General features: G+C 39.1%; 1 protein-coding gene across 1 annotated transcript; it reads left to right on the top strand.

Moving 5' to 3' along the window:
* Positions 1-592: 592 nt before the first annotated feature.
* Positions 593-18,477, top strand: LOC140134652 (alpha-tectorin-like). The gene is made up of 7 exons (XM_072155116.1): positions 593-667; positions 5,291-5,344; positions 6,848-6,871; positions 12,088-12,410; positions 14,185-14,755; positions 17,232-17,280; positions 18,240-18,477. Exons 2-6 carry the CDS (start codon positions 5,293-5,295, stop codon positions 17,243-17,245), a joined length of 984 nt encoding a protein of 327 aa, XP_072011217.1. The 5' UTR covers positions 593-667; positions 5,291-5,292; the 3' UTR covers positions 17,246-17,280; positions 18,240-18,477.
* The last annotated feature ends 2,889 nt before the right edge of the window (positions 18,478-21,366 follow it).

Genomic DNA, 21,366 nt, shown 5'->3' with positions numbered 1-21,366 from the left:
CATGTTTAAGTTTAAACAACGTTAGCCCCAGATTACAATGAAGTTTTATTGTTCCCTTGTCAACTCTACATTTTTTAAACCCAATTGTTACAGCGACCAACAAATAATTCATCTGGGGTTACACCTACTAAATACACCTGTTCCAACTTGCATACAAAGTCAACACACTTTTAGAACATATCTTGTGCAAAACAGGGGGCTGCCTTTAGGTACATGAGATCACGAATGAAGGATAAGTTCCAGAAGGACACCTCATCCAGTGGCATCAACTATTCCCTTATAGGATTTTTCTGGCCCGTGATAAAAATTTGCTTCATAGAGGAGAGTGGAAATTTTATTAATCTGTAAAGCTCTACAGAACTGGCGCTATATAAATAAAGGTGCTTATCATATGAATTTACCGGAACATTTTTTCCAATATTGATGCCACAGGAAAATATGAATAATTATAAGAGGTTTTCACAATCACTTGGTATAAATCATCATATTGTTCCTCTGCCAGACTCTGCACAATGCACTGAAAGTGTCTTGCACACTTGTTATGGGCGGTGCACTGCACTGGAAATTTTTTTAGCTTTACGGATGAGGAGCTAAATTCCTATAAAATACAGTATAAAGATACAGCCTCATCCCCATACAGTCACTGTCCTGAGAAGAAGAGGAGCAGGTAAGTAGTCACTGTTATATGTAGTCATGTAGTAGTTTACACATTCACTGGAGATTGTTTCAACTTTTTATTTAAATATTTAAATTGTCCATCAGAAAAACAAATGTCCATGCATTCAAATAGAAAATATAATAATAGTACAAAGATTAACATAATAAGTAACTGCAATGATTGCAGTGATGTTCATGTATATGACCGATTTGGCAAGCCCTGTGCAGCGCTGCATAATGTGCGCTATATAAATACAGGAATTTTTATTATTATATCTAATACTTTGTTAGGGCATCTCCAATTAAAAAGGGGAATGGCGTCTCCCATTCAAGGACCTTGTGTATGTGTAATAGTAAAGTAAAACTATCCCTCCCTCTGTAAAAAACAACAAGGCCATATTACGACTATTAGTAGGGCTATTACTAGGGCTCTTACAAGGACTATTACCAGGGCCATTAGTTTGACTATTACAGGGACTATTACTAGGGCTATTACTAGGACTATTACTAGGACTATTACTAGGGCTATTACTAGGGCTATTCATAGGACAACTACTAGGACTATTACTAGGTCGAATACTAGGGCTATTATTAGGACTACTATTAGGGCTATTACTAGGAATATTACTAGGATTATTATTAGGACTATTACTAGGGCTATTACTAGGGCTATTACTAGGGCTATTACTAAGACTATTACTGGGACTATTACTAGGACTACTACTAGAACTATTACAAGGACTATTACTAGGGATATTACTAAGACTATTACTGAGACTATTACTAGGACTACTACTAGAACTATTACAAGGACTATTACTAGGGCTATTACTAGGACTTTTACTAGGGCTATTAATTGGACTTTTACTAGAGCTATTCCTAGGGCTATTACTAGGACTATTACTGGGACTATTACTGGGACTATTACTGGGGCTAATACTAGGGCTATTATTAGGGCTATTACTAGGACTATTACTGGGACTATTACTGGAACTATAACTGGGGCTATTACTAGGGCTATTACTTGGACTATTACTGGACTAGTAATAGGGCTATTACTAGGGCTATTACTAGGACTATTACTGGGATTATTCTAGGGCTATTACTAGGGCTATTATGAGGGCTATTACTTGGACTATTACTGGGACTAGTACTAGGGATATTACTAGGACTATTACGGGGACTATTCTAGGGCTATTACTAGGACTATTACTTGGACTATTACTAGGGTTATAAATTACTGGGACTATTAATGGGACTATTACTAGGAATAATACTAGAACTATTACAAGGACTATCAAGGACTATTAATAGGGGTATTACTAGGACTATTACTAGGGCTATTAATTGGACTATTATTAGAGCTATCCATAAGACTATTACTATTACTATTACTAGGACTTTTACTAGGGCTATTACTAGGACTTTTACTAGGGCTATTAATAGGGCTATTAATAGGGCTATTACTAGGACTATTACTAGGACTATTTCTTGGACTATTACAAGGGCTTTTACAAGGGCTTTTACTAGGGCTATTACTAGGGCTATTACTGGGACTATTCTAGGCCTATTACTCGGGCTATTACTAGGGCTATTACTAGGACTATTACTGGGACTATTCTAATGCTATTGCTAGGAATATCACTAGGGCTATTAATAGGGCTATTATTAGGACTATTACTAGGGCTATTACTAGGACTATAACTATGGTTATTACTGGGACTATTACTGGGACTATTACTAGAACTACTACTAGAACTATTACAAGGACTATTACTAGGGATATTACTAGGACTATTACTAGGGCTAATAATTGGACTATTAGTAGAGCTATCCCTAGGACTATTAATAGGGCTATTACTAGGACTATTACTGGGAATATTACTAGGGCTATTACTAGGGCTATTACTAGGGCTATTACTTGGACTATTACAAGAACTATTACTAGGGCTATTACTGGGACTATTCTAGGGCTATTACTAGGACTATAACTAGGGCTATTACTAGGGCTATTAATAGGACTATTACTGAGATTATTCTAGGGCTATTACTAGGAATATCCCTAGGGCTATTACTAGGGCTATTATTAGGACTATTACTAGGGCTATTACTAGGGCTATTACTGTGACTATTACTAGAACTTTTACAAGGACTATTTATAGGGATATTACTAGGGCTATTACTAGGACTATTACTAGGAGTATTAATTGGACTATTACTGGAACTATTACTGGGACTATTAGTAGGTCAATTACTAGGGCTATTACTAGGGCTATTACTGGGACTATTACTGGGACTTTTACTAGAGCTGTTACTAGGGCTATTACTAGGACTATTACAACGACTATTACTGGGTCTAATCTAGGGCTATTACTAGGACTATTACTAGGGCTATTACTTGGGCAATTACTAGGGTTACTAATTACGGGGACTATTACTAGGACCATTACTAGGAATACTACTAGAACTATTACAAGGACTATTACTAGGGATATAACTAGGTCTATTACTAGGGCTCTTACTAGGGCTATTACTGGGACTATTACTGGGACTTTTACTAGGGCTGTTACTAGGGCTATTACTAGGAATATCACTAGGGCTATTACTAGGGCTATTACTAGGGCTATTACTGGGACTATTACTAGGACTACTACTAAAACTTTTACAAGGACTATTAATAGGGATATTACTAGGGCTATTACTAGGACTATTACTAGGAGTATTACTAGGACTAATACTGGGACTATTACTGGGACTATTACTAGGTCTATTACTAGGGCTATTACTAGGGCTATTACTGGGACTTTTACTAGGGCTGTTACTAGGGTTATTACTAGGACTATTACTATGACTATTACTGGGGCTATTCTAGGGCTATTACTAGGGCTATTACTAGGGGTAGTACTTGGGCTATTACTAGGGTTACTAATTACGGGGACTATTACTGGGACCATTACTAGGACTACTACTAGAACTATTACTAGGACTATTACTAGGGCTATTAATTGGACTATTACTAGAGCTATTACTAGGGTTACTAATTACGGGGACTATTACTGGGACTATTACTAGGGCTATTACTTGGACTATTACTAGGACTATTACTAGGGATATAACTAGGTCTATTACTAGGGCTCTTACTAGGGCTATTACTGGGACTATTACTGGGACTTTTACTAGGGCTGTTACTAGGGCTATTACTAGGACTATTACTATGACTATTACTGGGGCTAATCTAGGGCTATTACTAGGACTATTACTAGGACTATTACTAGGACTATTAATAGGGCTATTACTAGGAATATCACTAGGGCTATTACTAGGGCTATTACTAGGGCTATTACTGGGACTATTACTAGGACTACTACTAAAACTTTTACAAGGACTATTAATAGGGATATTACTAGGGCTATTACTAGGACTATTACTAGGAGTATTACTAGGACTAATACTGGGACTATTACTGGGACTATTACTAGGTCTATTACTAGGGCTATTACTAGGGCTATTACTGGGACTTTTACTAGGGCTGTTACTAGGGCTATTACTAGGACTATTACTATGACTATTACTGGGGCTATTCTAGGGCTATTACTAGGGCTATTACTAGGGGTAGTACTTGGGCTATTACTAGGGTTACTAATTACGCCATCTAGCACTAAGCCTTTTCAAGTCCCTCTGAGGAGTATTACGAAACGCGTCAGGGACGCTTGATCTTTGTTGGCACTCGTAGGGGGCATGTCCCGGTACCTGTAGGGTCAGCTGTGGACTGCCCTTGTCAGGGCGGGAGTTCTGTGGGTCCACTAGGGTGAGTTCTTCCTCTAGGCACCCCCACCTCCTACCCGCGGATGCAATTCACGTCCGAACCACGGTAAGACTATTGCTGTCATTTACAAATGTCTTTACTGGACGGTGCATTTTCGTTACCATTTGGAGTTTGTTTCTTCTGCGCATGGTGTCCTATCTAATTGACTGGGTAGGTGACACTCTATTTTTTTGTTTTTTACCTAAATATTAATAAAAGTTACATTTTAATGTTTATACACTCACCTCCTGAGCTTTTTGATATTTCTGTATTTCTGTGAGTATATTTGGCTTATTCTTTACTAATTACGGGGACTATTACTGGGACCATTACTAGGACTACTACTAGAACTATTACTAGGACTATTACAAGGGCTATTAATTGGACTATTACTAGAGCTATTCCTAGGACTATTACTAGGACTATTACTGGGACTATTACTAGGGCTATTACTTGGACTATTACTAGGACTATTACTAGGACTATTTATAGGGCTATTACTAGGGCTATTACTTGGACTATTACTGGGACGAATACTGGGGCTATTACTAGAGCTATTACTAGGACTATTACTGGGACTATTTTATGGCTATTACTAGGACTATCACTAGGGCTATTACTAGGGCTATCACTAGGTCTATTACTGGGACTATTCTAGGACTATTACTAGGACTATCACTCGGGCTATTACTAGGGCTATTTTTAGGGCTTTTTCTAGGACTATCACTAGGACTATTACTAGGACTAATCCTAGTACTTGGCCTCCTATGACTTATCACTGCTGTCTGTTCTTATGTGTAAAATCTGCTTCTTTCTCTTTCTTCACAGAAATGCGGAGTCTCTGGATCTCTCAGTTATGGATATTGGCTGCAGTATTTTATGGTGAGAGATCACATGATGCTGGTTATTTATTCTGGGTGATTTTCTATTACAAGTTACAGCAGTTCTGATGGGACTTTAGTAACCACCACATCACATGCACCGAGTAGTCAGAGGGGCTCAGCATAGACAAGGCCGGGAATAGCGTCACAGTCATAAAGCAAAATCAGTATAAAACAATGTAAAATAAAAAATCAAACAGGAGCCTGAAATTCTGATCACCAGACCCGTAACTTATAAGTATGATGAAATATTAACCCCTTTTTGACCAGAGTGTAAAAGGATTTAACCCCTTAAGGACGCAGCCAGTTTACAGCTTAATGCTCAGCCCCATTCTTTGGATTCTGACAAGCGTCTCTTTATATGGTTATAACTTTTGAACGCTGTTACTTATCAAAGCGATTCTGAGATCATTTTTTCCCCACATGTTGTACTTCATTTTAGTGGTAAATTTTGCCTGAGAAGTTTTGCATTAAAACAAAATAAAAATTATACATTTTTTGAAAAATTTTCGAAATTCGAAATCATCTCGTTTTCAGGCAGATAGATTTACCACCTAAATAAGTTGCTGAATAACATTTCCCATTTGTCTACTTTACATTTTCATCATTTTTGAAATGTCTGGATAATTTATTTTGATGTCACGCGGCTACAAATAGATTATCGATTTTCCGTATTTTCAGAGTTGGCTATTTTGGGATAAATACAGTTTTGAATGAAATTTTAAATTTAATTTAGTAAAATATAACATTGATAACCCCCTTTATATCAACCCATGTTCAAATCTGTGCCCCACAAATCAAAAACAGCTTTTAGGAAGATTTTTGACCGCTTGAGATTTTCATAGTAACTACATCAAAATGAAAGTGAAATTTAGAATAGTCAAATTTTATCATCTTACAATTTGTTCTGCAATGTGGGGGGTGCAGAGACCCCCCACATGTGGCCGTTACTTGTTTTATGGGCACACAGCGAGGCACAGAAGGGAAGGAGCTCCCTGTAGCTGCCAGGATTTTACTTTCCTCATTGGCCCCTTTTGTAAGCTATAAAATTTTAGCTTTTTCGTTATTGGGGTCATGTGACTCCATCTTTTTTTGCGGGATGAGATGTTTTTCCATTGTTACCATTGTGGGGTTGGTATCTCCTATTGTTGAAAATTTATGAACTTTTTTTTGAGGTCAGGAGCAGAAAAGCATCAATTCTGTCCTGGATTTTTTTACTCTTTTTTATTTTGGTGTACATCGTATAGCCTAATAATCATGTTATCTTTGTTCTATGGGTCAATATGATTATGGGGAAACCATATGTGAATAATTTTCCTTATATTTCACTTTACTTATTATTTTTGTTATTATTATTATTATTACTATTATTTTAGGATTGTCCAAATGTCTTGTTATGTGTTCTGCACGTGAGACAGAGAATTTTATGAATTCCTGTGAGATAGTTATTATATCTGATGTATGATTTTTTTAAATCTACATAATTCCTCTGTTTCTATCTCAGATGCTGGTGGAGAATCATTATCAGGTAAATGAACTGTAGTAATGTGTATTAATGTTCAAGATTTTAGGTGAGTAAATGAGGCAACTTTTTTGTGCTTTTTTTTTTCCAAACTTGTCACCATTTTTTACCTGACTAAACTGACTGCACTCTCAGAGAGGGTATGAGATCTCCTTTCCAGCCTTCCCTCTATTATCTTAAAACTTTTTGGTTTACCCATTAAAATAGCTTTTAATTCACATAGAAATTAGTAGAAAAAATTAGATGAATCACTTTTGGCTGGAGGGGAATGTCACTAAATATTTCCCTATCTAAGGCTCAGGACAGTAGTTAGTATTTTAATGAACTGAAGTTATAGGCAGTTGAAGACATAGTATAATAGTATCATAGTTTTTACAGTTGAAAAAAGACACTTGTCCATTAAGTTCAACCAAGGAAGGGAAGGGATTGGATGAGGAAGGCAATTAGGGGAAACAATTCTGTATAACATAACTATCAATGTTATTAAGCCGTAAAAACGCATCTAAGCCCTTCTGGAAACTCTCTGCTGTCCCTGCTGTGACCAGCGCCTGAGGCAGGCTATTCCACAGATTGACAGTTCTCATAGTAAAAAAGCCCTGTCACCTCTCACATAGTTGGGAATGTGAGGTTCAGATGAAAATCCAATTCCTGATTATGTCTTTAACTTAACACATCTCATTTACATATAAATATGTATGAGAATTTATGTAGGTAAACAAGTCAGTTCTAACATGAAACATGGGAAATTTTAAAAAGGTAATTGTGATCAATCAGGGCCACTTTCTCATAGATCTATTCACTGTGACTGTGGTAATACTCTAATATTTGTTATCCGTGATCTCCTTCTAATTTCAATTTTTAAAATGATGCAATGAGCCAGAAGGGTTCTGGGTTGTTACCAGAGCCTTTCTGTGTTGTGGCTTCAAAGGGTGGCCATCCATCACTCAGCACTATCAGGTAACTTGGTGGTTGTTGCACGGACACTGGAGCTTGTGTTCGCTCATGTGATCAAGGCTGTGCAGAAGCAAGGAAAAGTTGTCCTCAGAGGTTGGTGTCTCTTCCTCCTCTGCATCCTCCAGCATTGCTCCGGTGACACCTGTGAGCTGCTCTAGCTGCCCTTCTTATCCTCCTCTTCCAAAACTGCCCCCTGAATGGACACCACAAGTCCAGCAACCCACTACCTCATCTGCCACCATTTCATCCTCCATCATGGTCCGAAGAGCTTTTCCAAGCAGGCGAAAGATGTGAATTGGCAGCTCTAACAATGGGGCTATCACCACAGACCATATTGGTGGCATATTAGGAGCAGTGCAGCTCTGAACAAATGTCCCTCGAGGATGCCCAGTTGGTGGTGTAGGGCTGCTGGTCACTACTTTGACTCGGACGTTCTGTAACAATTCTTTTATTGCCTTCTGCTACTCACACACCTTCCCAGCAAATGCAAATAAAGAAATAAAGTGCAATTAATTGTTATTCCAAATACAAATTAAGCACAGGAAACAAAAATCTAAAAACATTTAAAAACACCTCACAATTGGGTTTGTGAGCTGGGAGGGTACATGTCGTGTACTCCAAACCCATCTCCTGCCTGCCCCCTCGTATAAAGCCAGTGCCTGCCCCCAGTATATTGCAGGGGCCTGCCCAAAGTATATAGCTAGGCCCTGCCTCCAGTATATAGCCAGTGCCTGCCCCTAGTATATAGCCAGTGCCTGCCCCCTCGTATATAGCCAGTGTATGCCTACAGTATATACTGCCTGCCCCCAGTATATAGCCAGGGCCTGCCCCTAGTATAAAGCCAATGCCTGCCCCCAGTATATAGCCAGTGGCTGCCCGCAGTGTATAGCCAGTGCCTGTACCCAGTATATAGCAAGTGCCTTCCCCCAGTATATAGCCTTGCCTGCCCCTTAGTATTTAGCCAGCCCTCCATCCCCTAGTATATAGCCTTTCCCCTGCCCCCTAGTATATATCCAGCAGTCCCCTTGTATAAAGCCAGTGCCTCCCCCCTTGTATATAGCCAGAAGCCCCCTGTAATCAGTATAGAGCCTACAGCCCCCTTGTATATAGCCATTGCCTCCCCCATTGTATATAGCCAGTGCCTGCCCCCTGTATATAGCCAATGTCTGCCCGCCCACATTATATAGCCAGTGCCTGCCCCCTCGTATATAGCCAGTGCCTGCCCCTCGTATATAGCAAGTGCCTGCCCCCCCAGTATATAGCCAGTGCCTGCCCCCTTGTATATAGCCAGTGTCTGCACCCTTGTATATAGCCAGTGCCTGCCCCCTTGTATATAGCCAGTGCTTACCCCCCAGTATATAGCCAGTGCCTTCCCCCTTGTATGTAGCCAACGACTCCCTTACATATCACCAGTGCCCGTCCCCTTGTAGATAGCCAGCAGCCCCCTGCCCCCCAGTAAATAGCAAGCAGCCCCCTCATATATAGCAAGCAGCCCCCTGCCACCAGTATATAGCCAGCAGCCCCCTGCCCTAGTATATAGCCAGCAGCACCCTTGTATATAGCCAGTGCCTTTCCCCTTTGTATACAGCCAGTGCCCTCTACCTTAATATATAGTCAGTGCTTGCCCTCTCATATATAGCCAATGCCTGCCCCCTTAGTATATAGCCAGCAGCCTCCTGCCCAGTCTAAAAAAAACTGGCACATACAATAAAGATTTTTTATATCACTAAATATATGTTTTGTTAGCCTGGTTTCTTGTTTCCTCTTTTGTTCTGTTTTGTTAATAAGACAGGAAAACAGTGCAGTAATTTGGTATTCTCCACACCTTACAGTAGTGAATACAAAAATATTTGTGAAATTATTAATAAGTACATCCCGATATTAAATAAGGACAGTGTTCTAAGAAATATCTTAAGCAAAGGTTTTCAGTGTGTGGCAAGAAGAGGAAGATCTTTAGGGTCTATTTTGTCTCCTAGCTATTATAGCGATAAAAACTACCAGAAAAACAAAACCTGGCTATCTACCAAGGGCTTTAATGCTTGTGGAGGCAGCCGGTTTAATATATGCCAATACACAGAGAAAAAGAAAAATTTCTCTAGCGAGGAAAAAACATACAACATTCAGTCTTTTATTAATTGTGACACCTGCTATATTGTCTATATCATAGAGTGTAAGTAAGTATATCATGCAAGTGTGTGTTTTTTCTATCTGTGATATCTGTGCACAGCCAGCACACATGGAGCTGTCGCTTCCGGCATGGAGGTAGCAAGAAGAGGACCTGCAGGCGTAGTATAAAAGGAGAGTAAATGTTTGTATATATCCAAGTATAAGTCAAGTAGGCTTATAATGGAGTGTATAAGGTCTGTAACTGTAATGTAGAGTACTACAACTGGTTCTTTAATGTAATATTGCATGATATAAACAGTACTAAGACTGGTACTGTAACCTAACACTGTATGATGGAAATACTTCTTAGACTGGTACTGCAACCTAACACTGTATGATGCAAATACAACTAAGACTGGTACTGTAAGCTAACACTGTATGATGGAAATACTACTAAGACTGGTACTGTAAGCTAACACTGTATGATGGAAATACTACTAAGACTGGTACTGTGACCTAACACTGTATGATGCAAATACAACTAAGACTGGTACTGTAACCTAACACTGTATGATGCAAATACAACTAAGACTGGTACTCTAAGGCAACACTGTATAATGGAAATACTACTAAGACTGGTACTGTAAGCTAACACTGTATGATGGAAATGGTACTAAGACTGGTACTGTAAGCGAACACTGTATGATGGAAATGGTACTAAGACTGGTACTGTAAGCGAACACTGTATGATGGAAATAGTACTAAGACTGGTACTATAACCTAACACTGTATGATGGAAATAGTACTAAGACTGGTACTGTGACCTAACACTGTATGATGGAAATAGTACTAAGACTGGTACTGTAACCTAACACTGTATGATGGAAATAGTACTAAGACTGGTACTGTAAGCTAACACTGTATAATGGAAATACTACTAAGACTGGTACTGTGACCTAACACTGTATGATGGAAATGGTACTAAGACTGGTACTGTAAGCGAACACTGTATGATGGAAATGGTACTAAGACTGGTACTGTAAGCGAACACTGTATGATGGAAATAGTACTAAGACTGGTACTATAACCTAACACTGTATGATGGAAATAGTACTAAGACTGGTACTGTGACCTAACACTGTATGATGGAAATAGTACTAAGACTGGTACTGTAACCTAACACTGTATGATGGAAATAGTACTAAGACTGGTACTGTAAGCTAACACTGTATAATGGAAATACTACTAAGACTGGTACTGTGACCTAACACTGTATGATGCAAATACTACTAAGACTGGTACTGTAACCTAACACTGTATGATGGAAATACTACTAAGACTGGTACTGTAAGCTAACACTGTATAATGCAAATACTACTAAGACTGGTACTGTGACCTAACACTGTATGATGGAAATACTACTAAAACTGGTACTGTAACCTAACACTGTATGTGGGAAATACTACTAAGACTGGTACTGTAACCTAACACTGTATGATGCAAATACTACTAAGACTGGTACTGTGACCTAACACTGTATGATGGAAATACTACTAAGACTGGTACTGTGACCTAACACTGTATGATGCAAATACAACCAAATCTGGTAGTCTAAGGCAACAATGTATGATGGAAATACTACTAAGACTGGTACTGTGACCTAACACTGTATGATGCAAATACAACTAAGACTGGTACTCTAAGGCAACACTGTATAATGGAAATACTACTAAAACTGGTACTGTGACCTAACACTGTATGATGCAAATACTACTAAGACTGGTACTGTGACCTAACACTGTATGATGGAAATACTACTAAGACTGGTACTGTAAGCTAACACTGTATGATGGAAATACTACTAAGACTGGTACTGTAAGCTAACACTGTATGATGGAAATACTACTAAGACTGGTACTGTAAGCTAACACTGTATGATGCAAATACAACCAAAACTGGTAGTCTAAGGCAACAATGTATGATGGAAATAAGACTGGTACTGTAACCTAACACTGTATGATGCAAATACTACTAAGACTGGTACTGTGACCTAACACTGTATGCGGGAAATACTACCACTAAATAATTGACATTTTCATAATATTTTATGTAAAATCATGTGATTAGTTGTGTGAGCTATTTCTACTGTTTTAAATATTTAGACCCATGCGAAAGGAAATCATGTCATACGATGGAGACTTGTGAAGTACAGGATGGCAAAGCAGTGTGTGTACCAAATTTTACCGGCCAGTGCTCGGTGGAGGGAGGTCTTAATTTCAAGACCTGCGATGAGTATCACTTCAACTTTCAAGGCACTGGCAGCTATATTTTCTCACAGTACACTGGTAGTGACCTGCCTCCATACCAGATCACCATAAAGAACGACAACAGTGGAACACAAAAAGTCTGGCTTGGTGGAAAAGTGAAAATCATTATTTATGGTCTAGAAATCACCATGGATAGTCAAGAAGTCCCGAAAATACAAGTACGTTCCATAAAAATGAATGTAGACATGAATAATCTTAGCTTGAAATTCAGTTACTCCATTGGTTCTTTTGTAGCTCAGTATTCAGCATGTCCCCCTGTTACTAGGTGGTATTAAATGCAATATAGGAGTGTGGGACCCCTGTTCTCCTGACAGCAGTACTTACTTAGGAGCCACCAAAGGCAGAAGAGAGGGAGAGAGGGGTTTATAAATCCAGCGTGTCGCCCAATGCTTGTTTTAGAGCAAACTCCTTGACATGGGCATTAGGTGAGAATAGGAGGGACTCCACCTCTATTACATCAAGGGGACCATGACAACAACATTTGGTTACATAGGAAGAAACCACAGTACACAACAAAATATTGATGTCAAGTAATTGCATTGCAATAAACATAATACCTCATTTCCACAAGTTATCCCCCATAGTTACAGACCATATATAAAGCTAAAGTGCACTGTGCCTGATGGGGGAATTATGGAGAGATGGAAATTGCACTAAACCAATACCAAATGTGTCTTCGTGTAATTTACTAGGGAGTTAAACTAAAATTCACTGCGTGGTGGAAAAATGCATGAATAATAATCCATAAATTCACAGTTATAAAGCCATGATATGACTTAAAATAAGTGTGGAGTAAATGGAATCGTACTGTAAGATATATACGGTATGTGTGTGCAAATTGTATTGGGGTCTCCTTATGGAGACTTTGCCAATTAAGATTGCCTTGTAAGGCACCTCTATTAGCTACCTTGTACGGCAGCTCCCTTGACATCAAGCATGCGGGATTGAAACCAAACCAGTACATCTATTCCAGAAAGAACAGATTCCCATCTGTGGACAGCGCTGTTTCAATGTGGTTGCATCTCTTCAGTATAGTGTGAGAGGCTTTTGACCAGAGACAAGAAGTAAGTTTTCCTCATGGAGACTTTGCCAATTAAGACCAACTTGTAGGTATGTGGAGACTTATGGCCATTGACACTCTACTAGGGGATTCTGGGAAATTATGTAAATTATATGGTTTTTACACACAAAAAACACAACACACCTCAAAACCCTCAAAAACAGAATACAGCTCCCTATTTACAATCACTTACATCACTTAGGCTTGTAATATGGTCAGAATATATGTAGGACTATTGTATAGTTGAATTAATTTGAATTATTCATGCATTTTTCCACTATGCGCAGTGCACTTTTTAAAATCGCTATAGTATATTACATGAAGACACGTTGGTTATACCTATGTACAAAATAAAGTTATACCGTTTATTATTCTGTGGTCTAGGAGTGTTTCCTAGTTTGGTGGATGCACCAGATTTGTCAATGTGATGATGAATTCTGATGCAGCATAAGACTGTCGGTTGCTACTTTAGACCTACTTATAGTTGGTCTAAACTGTGCACCAGGATTTTGAGCGAACAGACGATTTCCCAATTTCAAGAGGCCACGCCCACTTGGTCGGACAAGTCTGGAAAGTGCCAAAAAAAAGTTTTAAAAACCTTGATAAATCTGGTGCAAGGCCTTTTAGACAACCAAACCACCACATTTTACGGACGCAAGTGCGTTAATACACCCCCTATGGTTCTGTTTTTTTATTTGTTAAAAAGCGTAGAAGGAAAACCTAATATTCTAGATACAGCTCCTTACAGTTCATCAAACAATAGGTTTCCTAATGGTAGGTGGTCACACATGCGATAAGTCACACATAGGAGGTCAATGTTAATGTATGGGATGTTAGAAATATATTTTTTTGTTTGTTAATTTTTCCTTCAGGTAAATAATAAGATGACAGAACTGCCTGTAAGTCTAGCTGGGGGGAAAATCATCATAAGGCGCAGTGGACTGAGATCAATTTTGGAGACTGATACTAATATACAGATTACTTGTGACGGGAATTCAAAAGTTGCATTATCCATTCCAAGTATTTATCACCATTCTGTGTCCGGTCTCTGCGGAAACTTCAACAACGATCCAAGTGATGATCAACAATCCCCTGAAGGAAACCTGATGGGCACCACCATAGGCTGGGCAGCTTCATGGAAAGTCTCTGATCATGATCCAACCTGTTCCGATGTTTGTCCTGGAACTTGTCCATTTAGTGAAGAAAGCAAGAAGAAACTTGATGGAAGAAATGATAATTGTGGCAACTTGTTCAAAAAAGATGGACCTTTCCGAGACTGCATCTCCAAAGTTTGTCCAAATAAGTTTTTCGATGGTTGTCTCTATGATACCTGTAGGAATGATGGAGTTAAAGTCATCCTTTGCCAAGCTCTGGAGGCCTATGCAGACAGTTGTATAAGTCGTGGGATAAACATCTATGATTGGAGAACATCTTCTGACTGTGGTAAGTACAAAAAGCTCAGGTTTAGTTTGCACTTACCGTACATGAGGTATGCCATCGCTTTAGGATCCGGCAGCACAGCAAATGATACGTGAGGTTATAGATGACATCATTCCTGTCACTGATACTGCAATGTAGTATTGTATGAGGAGATAAGGTGATATAAGTAATTACCCTGGCACTGGAAAGTGGATCTTTGCATGGCTGCTATGGGATAAAAGCTGGCTGAGTGGCTGCCCATCACCCAGCTTCTCACGGTGTGGCTGAATACCAGATCCAAACCCCGTCCGAAATTAGATTTGTGTACACAATCTCGCCATCTACCGGGTTCAGGTTTGCCCATCACTTATAACCTATGGATCTAATAAGGGAAGGCAGCAGTACCCAATAAAATAGGTGAGTCAAATGGCTACGGGGGTGTTCCTTTTTACCTGACATAAGAGGCGGCACATGACTAACTCAAGAAGGATGAAGTGCTTATGGGCAAAATGGCCATACTTTGTTTTATGCACTTCAGCATATCCCTTGTATATTGCAACATTGGGGCACATTTACTAAGGGTCTGAACGGCGCATTATCGTTGGGTTTCCCCGACTATTTCCGTTTTTTTCCCCCATATTTTTCCCATCTTGTTTAGTACCGATCTTTACTGTTTACAAGTTTATTCGCCAAAAGTTTTATATATGTTTACATTGAATTCGCTGTAGAAGTTTAATTTCTCATGAATCCAAGTCAATACAATATCCCACGAAGCTAAAAAAACGTGGACATGAAATTCACAAAACCACCACTAAAGGCAGCACATACACACATACAGGTTGAAGATGAGTGGTGTTAAAATACTGCAAAATCAAAGTCCCTAGCAAATATATGTGAACATGGCCAGATAAGAGAGATGAGCCCAGATTTCCCATTGATACGTTGCCCATGATAGTAAATAAATGCTCTTAGATATAACAAAATAGAACCAGGTAACAAAAAAAATTGTATCTATCTCTCCCTGTCTGTCTCTCTCTCATTCACTCTCCCTTTCTTTCTAATTCTCCCTGCGTCTCTCTGTCACTCACTCACTCACTCACTCTCCCTGTCTGTCTCTTACCCACTCACTTTTTCTGCCTTTCTCTCACCCGCACACTCTCTCTGCCTGTCTCTCACCTACTCTTCCTTTCTGCCTGTCTTTAACCTATTCACTCTCTCTACCTGTTTCTCTTTCTCTCACTCACTCCCCTTGGCCTTCTCTCACTTACTCTCCCTGCCTGTCTCTTGGTTTCTCACTCACTCTACCTACTTGTCTCTATCTCACTCTCACTGCATGTCTCTCTGTCACATACTCACTCTCCCTGCCTGTCTCTCATCTGCTCACTCTCTCTGCCTGTCTCACTCACTCACTCACTCACTCACTCTCCATACTTGTCTCTCACTCTCACTGCATGTCTCTCTGTCACCCATTCACTCTCCCTGCCTGTTTCTCACTCACTGTGCATTTTTTAAATCTTTTTTAACATTTTTTCTTTGTCCCAGGGTGGGGCATGAACAAGTGATCATTTGATCACTTGTTCAATGTAGTATACTGCAATACTAATGTATGGCTGCATATTACTATAGTCAGCTTATGGATTTTCTGGAAGCACGATCTAATAGGCACTTACTGCCGAAAGCTCTCGGGTCTATCATAGAAACCCAGGGCTGGCATGAAAGTAGATAGAATAATAATTCCTTTATTTATATATTACACACAGATTATGCAGCGCTGCACAGAACTTGCCAAATCAGTCCCTGTCCCCATGGGGGCTCACAATCTACCAATATGTTTTTTTGGAGTGTGGGAGGAAATCAGAGGACCCGGAAGAAACCCATGACCACATTAAACAGCTGGGATCACGAGTGTTGAGATTGTAGCTGAGCCCATCTTTCACATGGTGTTGATGGAAAAAGACACATGACCTTTGACTCCAGAAAAGGCAATCCCTAACCAATTTTTTTTACTTATGATATATATATATATATATATATATATATATATATATATATATATACATATATATATATATATATATATATATATATATATATATATCAGTCTATATGTATTTGTATTAGTGTAATATGCAGCTTTTCCCCACAAGTTCAAATCACTAGTTAGATCCCCTACATATTACAGACGGACCTTTCTGCCCCCTGTGACCTCTGGTGAAGTCTCTGGATGTTACTATAGTCCCAGACTGCAATGATCAGCTGTAAGGTTTCTATAGTGAAGCTTTACTGATAATCCTTGTTCCGATTACAGCTAAAAATTTTCAAAATCCAATAGTCACTGGGGCAAAACATTTTTTGTCTGGATCTACAATTTTAAAATATACAGTTCCAACTTCATACAAATTCAACTTAAGTACAAACTAAAGGAACCTATCGTGTACTGAAGAAATATAAGTAAGACTTATCACACGGGGTAACTCTCTGCTTTATTTATTTTTTTTAGAGGTGGCTGAATGAAGGATTGGGCAGCACTGGACAACATTTTACATGATGTGAGTATCTACTGACTCTTACTCAAAGTCTAATGAAAAAATACTTTTTTTCTTCCGGTGTGATAAGCAATATCTATCAATCTCATATGTATCTATCTATTTCATACTTATCTGTCTACAGTGGATACAGAAAGTATTCGGACCCCATTACATTTTTTACTCTTTGTTTTATTGTAGCCAATTGGTGAGATTAAAAAAGTTCTTTTTTTACTCTTTAATTTGCACCCATGTTGACAGAAATGTATTTTAATTGAACAAGAAAAACTTAAATATCTCATGGTCATAAGGATAAGTATTCAGCCTCTGGTAATAAGTATTTAGCCCGTGGTGATAAATATTCAGCCCCCGTGATAAGACATGTGGTTATTCCAAACTTCTTCCATTTAAGGATTATGGAGGCCACTATGCTCTTAGGAACCTTGAGTGCTGCAAAAATTCTTTTGTAATTTTAGCTACATCTGTGCCTTGCCACAATTCTGTCTCTGAGCTCCCTTGGCAGTTCCTTAGACCTCATGATTCTCATGTGCTCTGACATGCACTGTGAGGTCTTATATAGACAGGTGTGGGCCTTTCCTAATCAAGTCCAATCAGTTTAATTAAACACAGCTGGACTTCAAACAAGGAGTAGAACCATCTCAAGGAGGATCAGAAGGAAATGGACCGCATGCATTTCATTTTTTTCTGTTGAGATGGGGAGCAGAGTATTAATGAGCTCTTGATCTTACCAATTGGCTGCAATGAAAAAAAGGTGAAGAATTTAAAGGGATCTGAATGCTTTACTTACCCCCTGTATTTTCTTTCTAATTTGTAGTTCTCTCTATCTATATCATTTATTTTTCAGGCCCCCTCCCCTTCCTCTCTTTGCAATCTGTATACATTATTATATATAACTGATGTGCAGATAATCTCACATTCATGTATAGGATGTAAATGACCATTAATCATTATCTCTGTCACAGGTCCTACAGGCTCCTGCCGATACATCTGCTACTACTGTGAGACATGAGCTTTAGACCAGGACACTACAATCATCATCTCAAATCACCGGCACAGAAAGGAATGTAGGCGGGGGGGCACATATTTTGATTACTTAAAATTTTATTTCACAAAAATATTGTATTAAATGATCTTTAACTTTCAGATAAAATCTACAATAATGGCTGATTCTAAGAAACAATAAAGACGATGATATCCATATATCTGACTATGAGATTATTCTCCAGGTTTTTAGACTTTGTTGCAGAGAGAGGAGCAACTTTTGTCGCATCTAAACCTTCATAAAGCAGCAAAGAGAATGTGCGAGAGTCTGTCTGTCCTAAGTGTGCAGGGTCCAAAGTGGGACTTAGGATAAAGTGAGTTAAGATTAAGGGACTTTAGGAGGTACCTGCTGTATTTTTGTGGTGTTATGGGAATTCATATGTAACACCTCAACACTCTGCGGCATGCTAGAATGGCGCATAGTCCCTCTAGCATACTAGAGCATAGTACTAGTAAGGCGTTGATCCAAAACGAGTTCAGCTCTGCACCGTAGCATAGAGAATCGCAGGGTGTCATAATCTGGGGTGTCAGCAGGTGTGAGCTCTGAGCCCAGTGTTAACCCTTTAAATTCCACAGTCAGAGCGACTATGACAAGAAAATGGCTGCAGGAATATTCCCCCTTGCTTGATTGGCCTCCCCAGAAGTGTTTTTGGGTGGTGCCAATTATTGCTATGGCAACCCCCAATCCTGAGCTAAGACCCCCGGGCTGTCTATGGTAAATGCCTGTAAGGTCCTATTACATACAGGACCTTACAGGCACGGGGTCAGCCTATGCATACTTCAGTATTGCCGGGTATTATAATGAACAAGCAATGAAATGATTACTTGTTTATGTTCCATGGTGGGACAAGTCAAAAAGTTTTTTTTCAAAAAGTGAAAAAAGTTTTTAAATAAAAATAAATTAATCAAAAAGCCTTTAAGCCCCGTTACAAATTACACTTACATATACAATTAAAAAAGTGAAAATCACCATACAAATATGTAGTATCGACACAAAGTCATTATTATACCCGTACAATGAATGCCATAAAAAACTGATAAAAAAGACCACCAAAAATAATGATTTTTACCTATTTTGTCGCACATAAAATGCGTGAGCCCTCACCATACACCCACAGCCGACGTGTGACATACAGATATATCACAAGTCGGTAAAAAGTTATAAAAAGTAATGATTCCCAAAAAAGTCAATTCTGAAATCTCTTTGAAAATATGGAAAACCGATGTTTGATTTGTAAGCCGCGTGACATCAAAATAAATTATCCAGACATTTAAAAAATTATGAAAAAGTAAAGCAGACATATGGGAAATGTTATTCAGCAACCAATTTAGGTGGTAAATTTATCTCCCTGAAAAAAAGATAATTTAAAATTTTGAAAAATGGGGCTAAGCCTTAAAGGATAAATGTGAAATTATTGTGATTTTACCAAATTATTATATGTGATTCCCCCGTTGATGCCTACTTTGTGCTGCTGATCCTTTTCTTTCCTGAAAGTGTTTGACAAAAACTTTCTCACCGGAGATGAAGTAGGTGGAGACTAATGTCTGTCAGTCTATGCCCTCAACCTGAGACCAGTTAGCTTGCCCACAGATCCCATGATGCCTTGTGTTCTCTTTCTAAGTAATTTAGCATTACATCCATTTAGTTTCCCACAAGTAAATTCACTGAACACTGCACATACAGGATGTATATGGTGCCAGTCTGGCAGCCTCTATCATATGAAGGAGCAGGGAACATGTAATAAGTGGTAGAAATCCTGAGTAACCCAATTACAAGAAGTCTATAGACTGTGCTGTGTGAGCACTAAGGGTTAATAGCTTATCTACACAGAGCTGATAATGCCGATGACAAGGAGGGGGAGAGGCATAACATGAGGAGAGGACAGGGACACAGAAAGTTCTGTAGATTCACTGACTGGGATGGAGGGACTGATAGGGAACAGGGGAGATCTTGTACCTTACTATTCTGTGCAGGAGACATCTGCATGCACACACCCAGCACTGCTACATTCACTGTCACATGCCCTCCTTCCCCATGAGCTAGGAGCAGCAGCTCCTCCCCTCCCATGAAACCGACTGAGAAACAAACTGTAAACAAAGTATGGACTCCAGGGCTTGTCCGCACAGACAGAGGATGCAGCTATTGCAGCTCTGAGGTAATTTGTGGGGTATAGCAAAGAAACAACTACATATAGGTCACAAAGAAAATAGGCAAAGTTCATTTACATCCCTTGAGCTACAGATTATTGGGTAAAATATGTTTACAGTCACTATTTAAGCTATAAACTGGCTACGTCCTTATGGGGTTAACCAAGTTTTGTTTTGTTGTTGTATTCCCCATTAGTGTAATGGACTTCAGCAGTGTAAATCCTGCATCATGTATGCTTTCCTTCTGCAACATTCGGGGGTTATACAGCTGTGTGAGGGGGACATATACTGCTGTGTGAGGGGGTATACAGAGGTGTGAGGGGGTATAAACTGCTTTGTGAGGGGGTATATACTTCACCATGGTAAGGTCCCAGCCATATGTCAGGACTAAAGGTGGTCACCTCCTTCAATTATTTAGAAATCAATATCTAAACTCCAACACTCAGCAAAACAAATCACTGATCCAATGCTGATATTTGCAATAACTAAATTAAATAAAGGCCTGTAAATCTCTTCCCCTGTCGCTTACAGGCCATATAAATCCAGATAAATCTCCTGTAAAAGATTGTTGATCGTTATCTAGGGCTCAAACTGCCCTTATCAGGCTCAAACTGCCCTTATCAGTTGTAAGGTGAATTCCACATTAACTGTTATAATCAAAGAATGGCTACCAGTACTGGGATGACAGCAGATACTAAGACACACCAGTCTCTTACAATTTGCAGACTCAGGGGCTTGAAAAGGTGATAAAACACTGCAACACTATAGGCCAACTTGAATATACGAAAACCTCCCCTTTAAGACATTCTTCCAAAATGTTTATGAACTATGAACCATTTCTTCCAGAGGCTTTGTTCTCATATAAACAGAATGTTTATACTAATTGTCCTTGTTTTAGCT

Source organism: Engystomops pustulosus, chromosome 6 (genome assembly GCF_040894005.1).
Source record: "Engystomops pustulosus chromosome 6, aEngPut4.maternal, whole genome shotgun sequence".
NCBI lineage: Eukaryota > Metazoa > Chordata > Amphibia > Anura > Leptodactylidae > Engystomops > Engystomops pustulosus.
Note: the sequence above shows the minus strand (reverse complement) of the source record. Positions and strands in the feature narration are given on the sequence as shown.

Excerpts from the sequence above, each read along its gene's own strand:
- LOC140134652 (XM_072155116.1), top strand. The coding sequence starts at position 5,293 with ATGCGGAGTCTCTGGATCTCTCAGTTATGGATATTGGCTGCAGTATTT. Across the intron at positions 5,345-6,847 it reads ATTGGCTGCAGTATTTTATG|ATGCTGGTGGAGAATCATTA; the intron begins GTGAGAGATCAC and ends TTTCTATCTCAG. Across the intron at positions 12,411-14,184 it reads AAGAAGTCCCGAAAATACAA|GTAAATAATAAGATGACAGA; the intron begins GTACGTTCCATA and ends TTTTTCCTTCAG.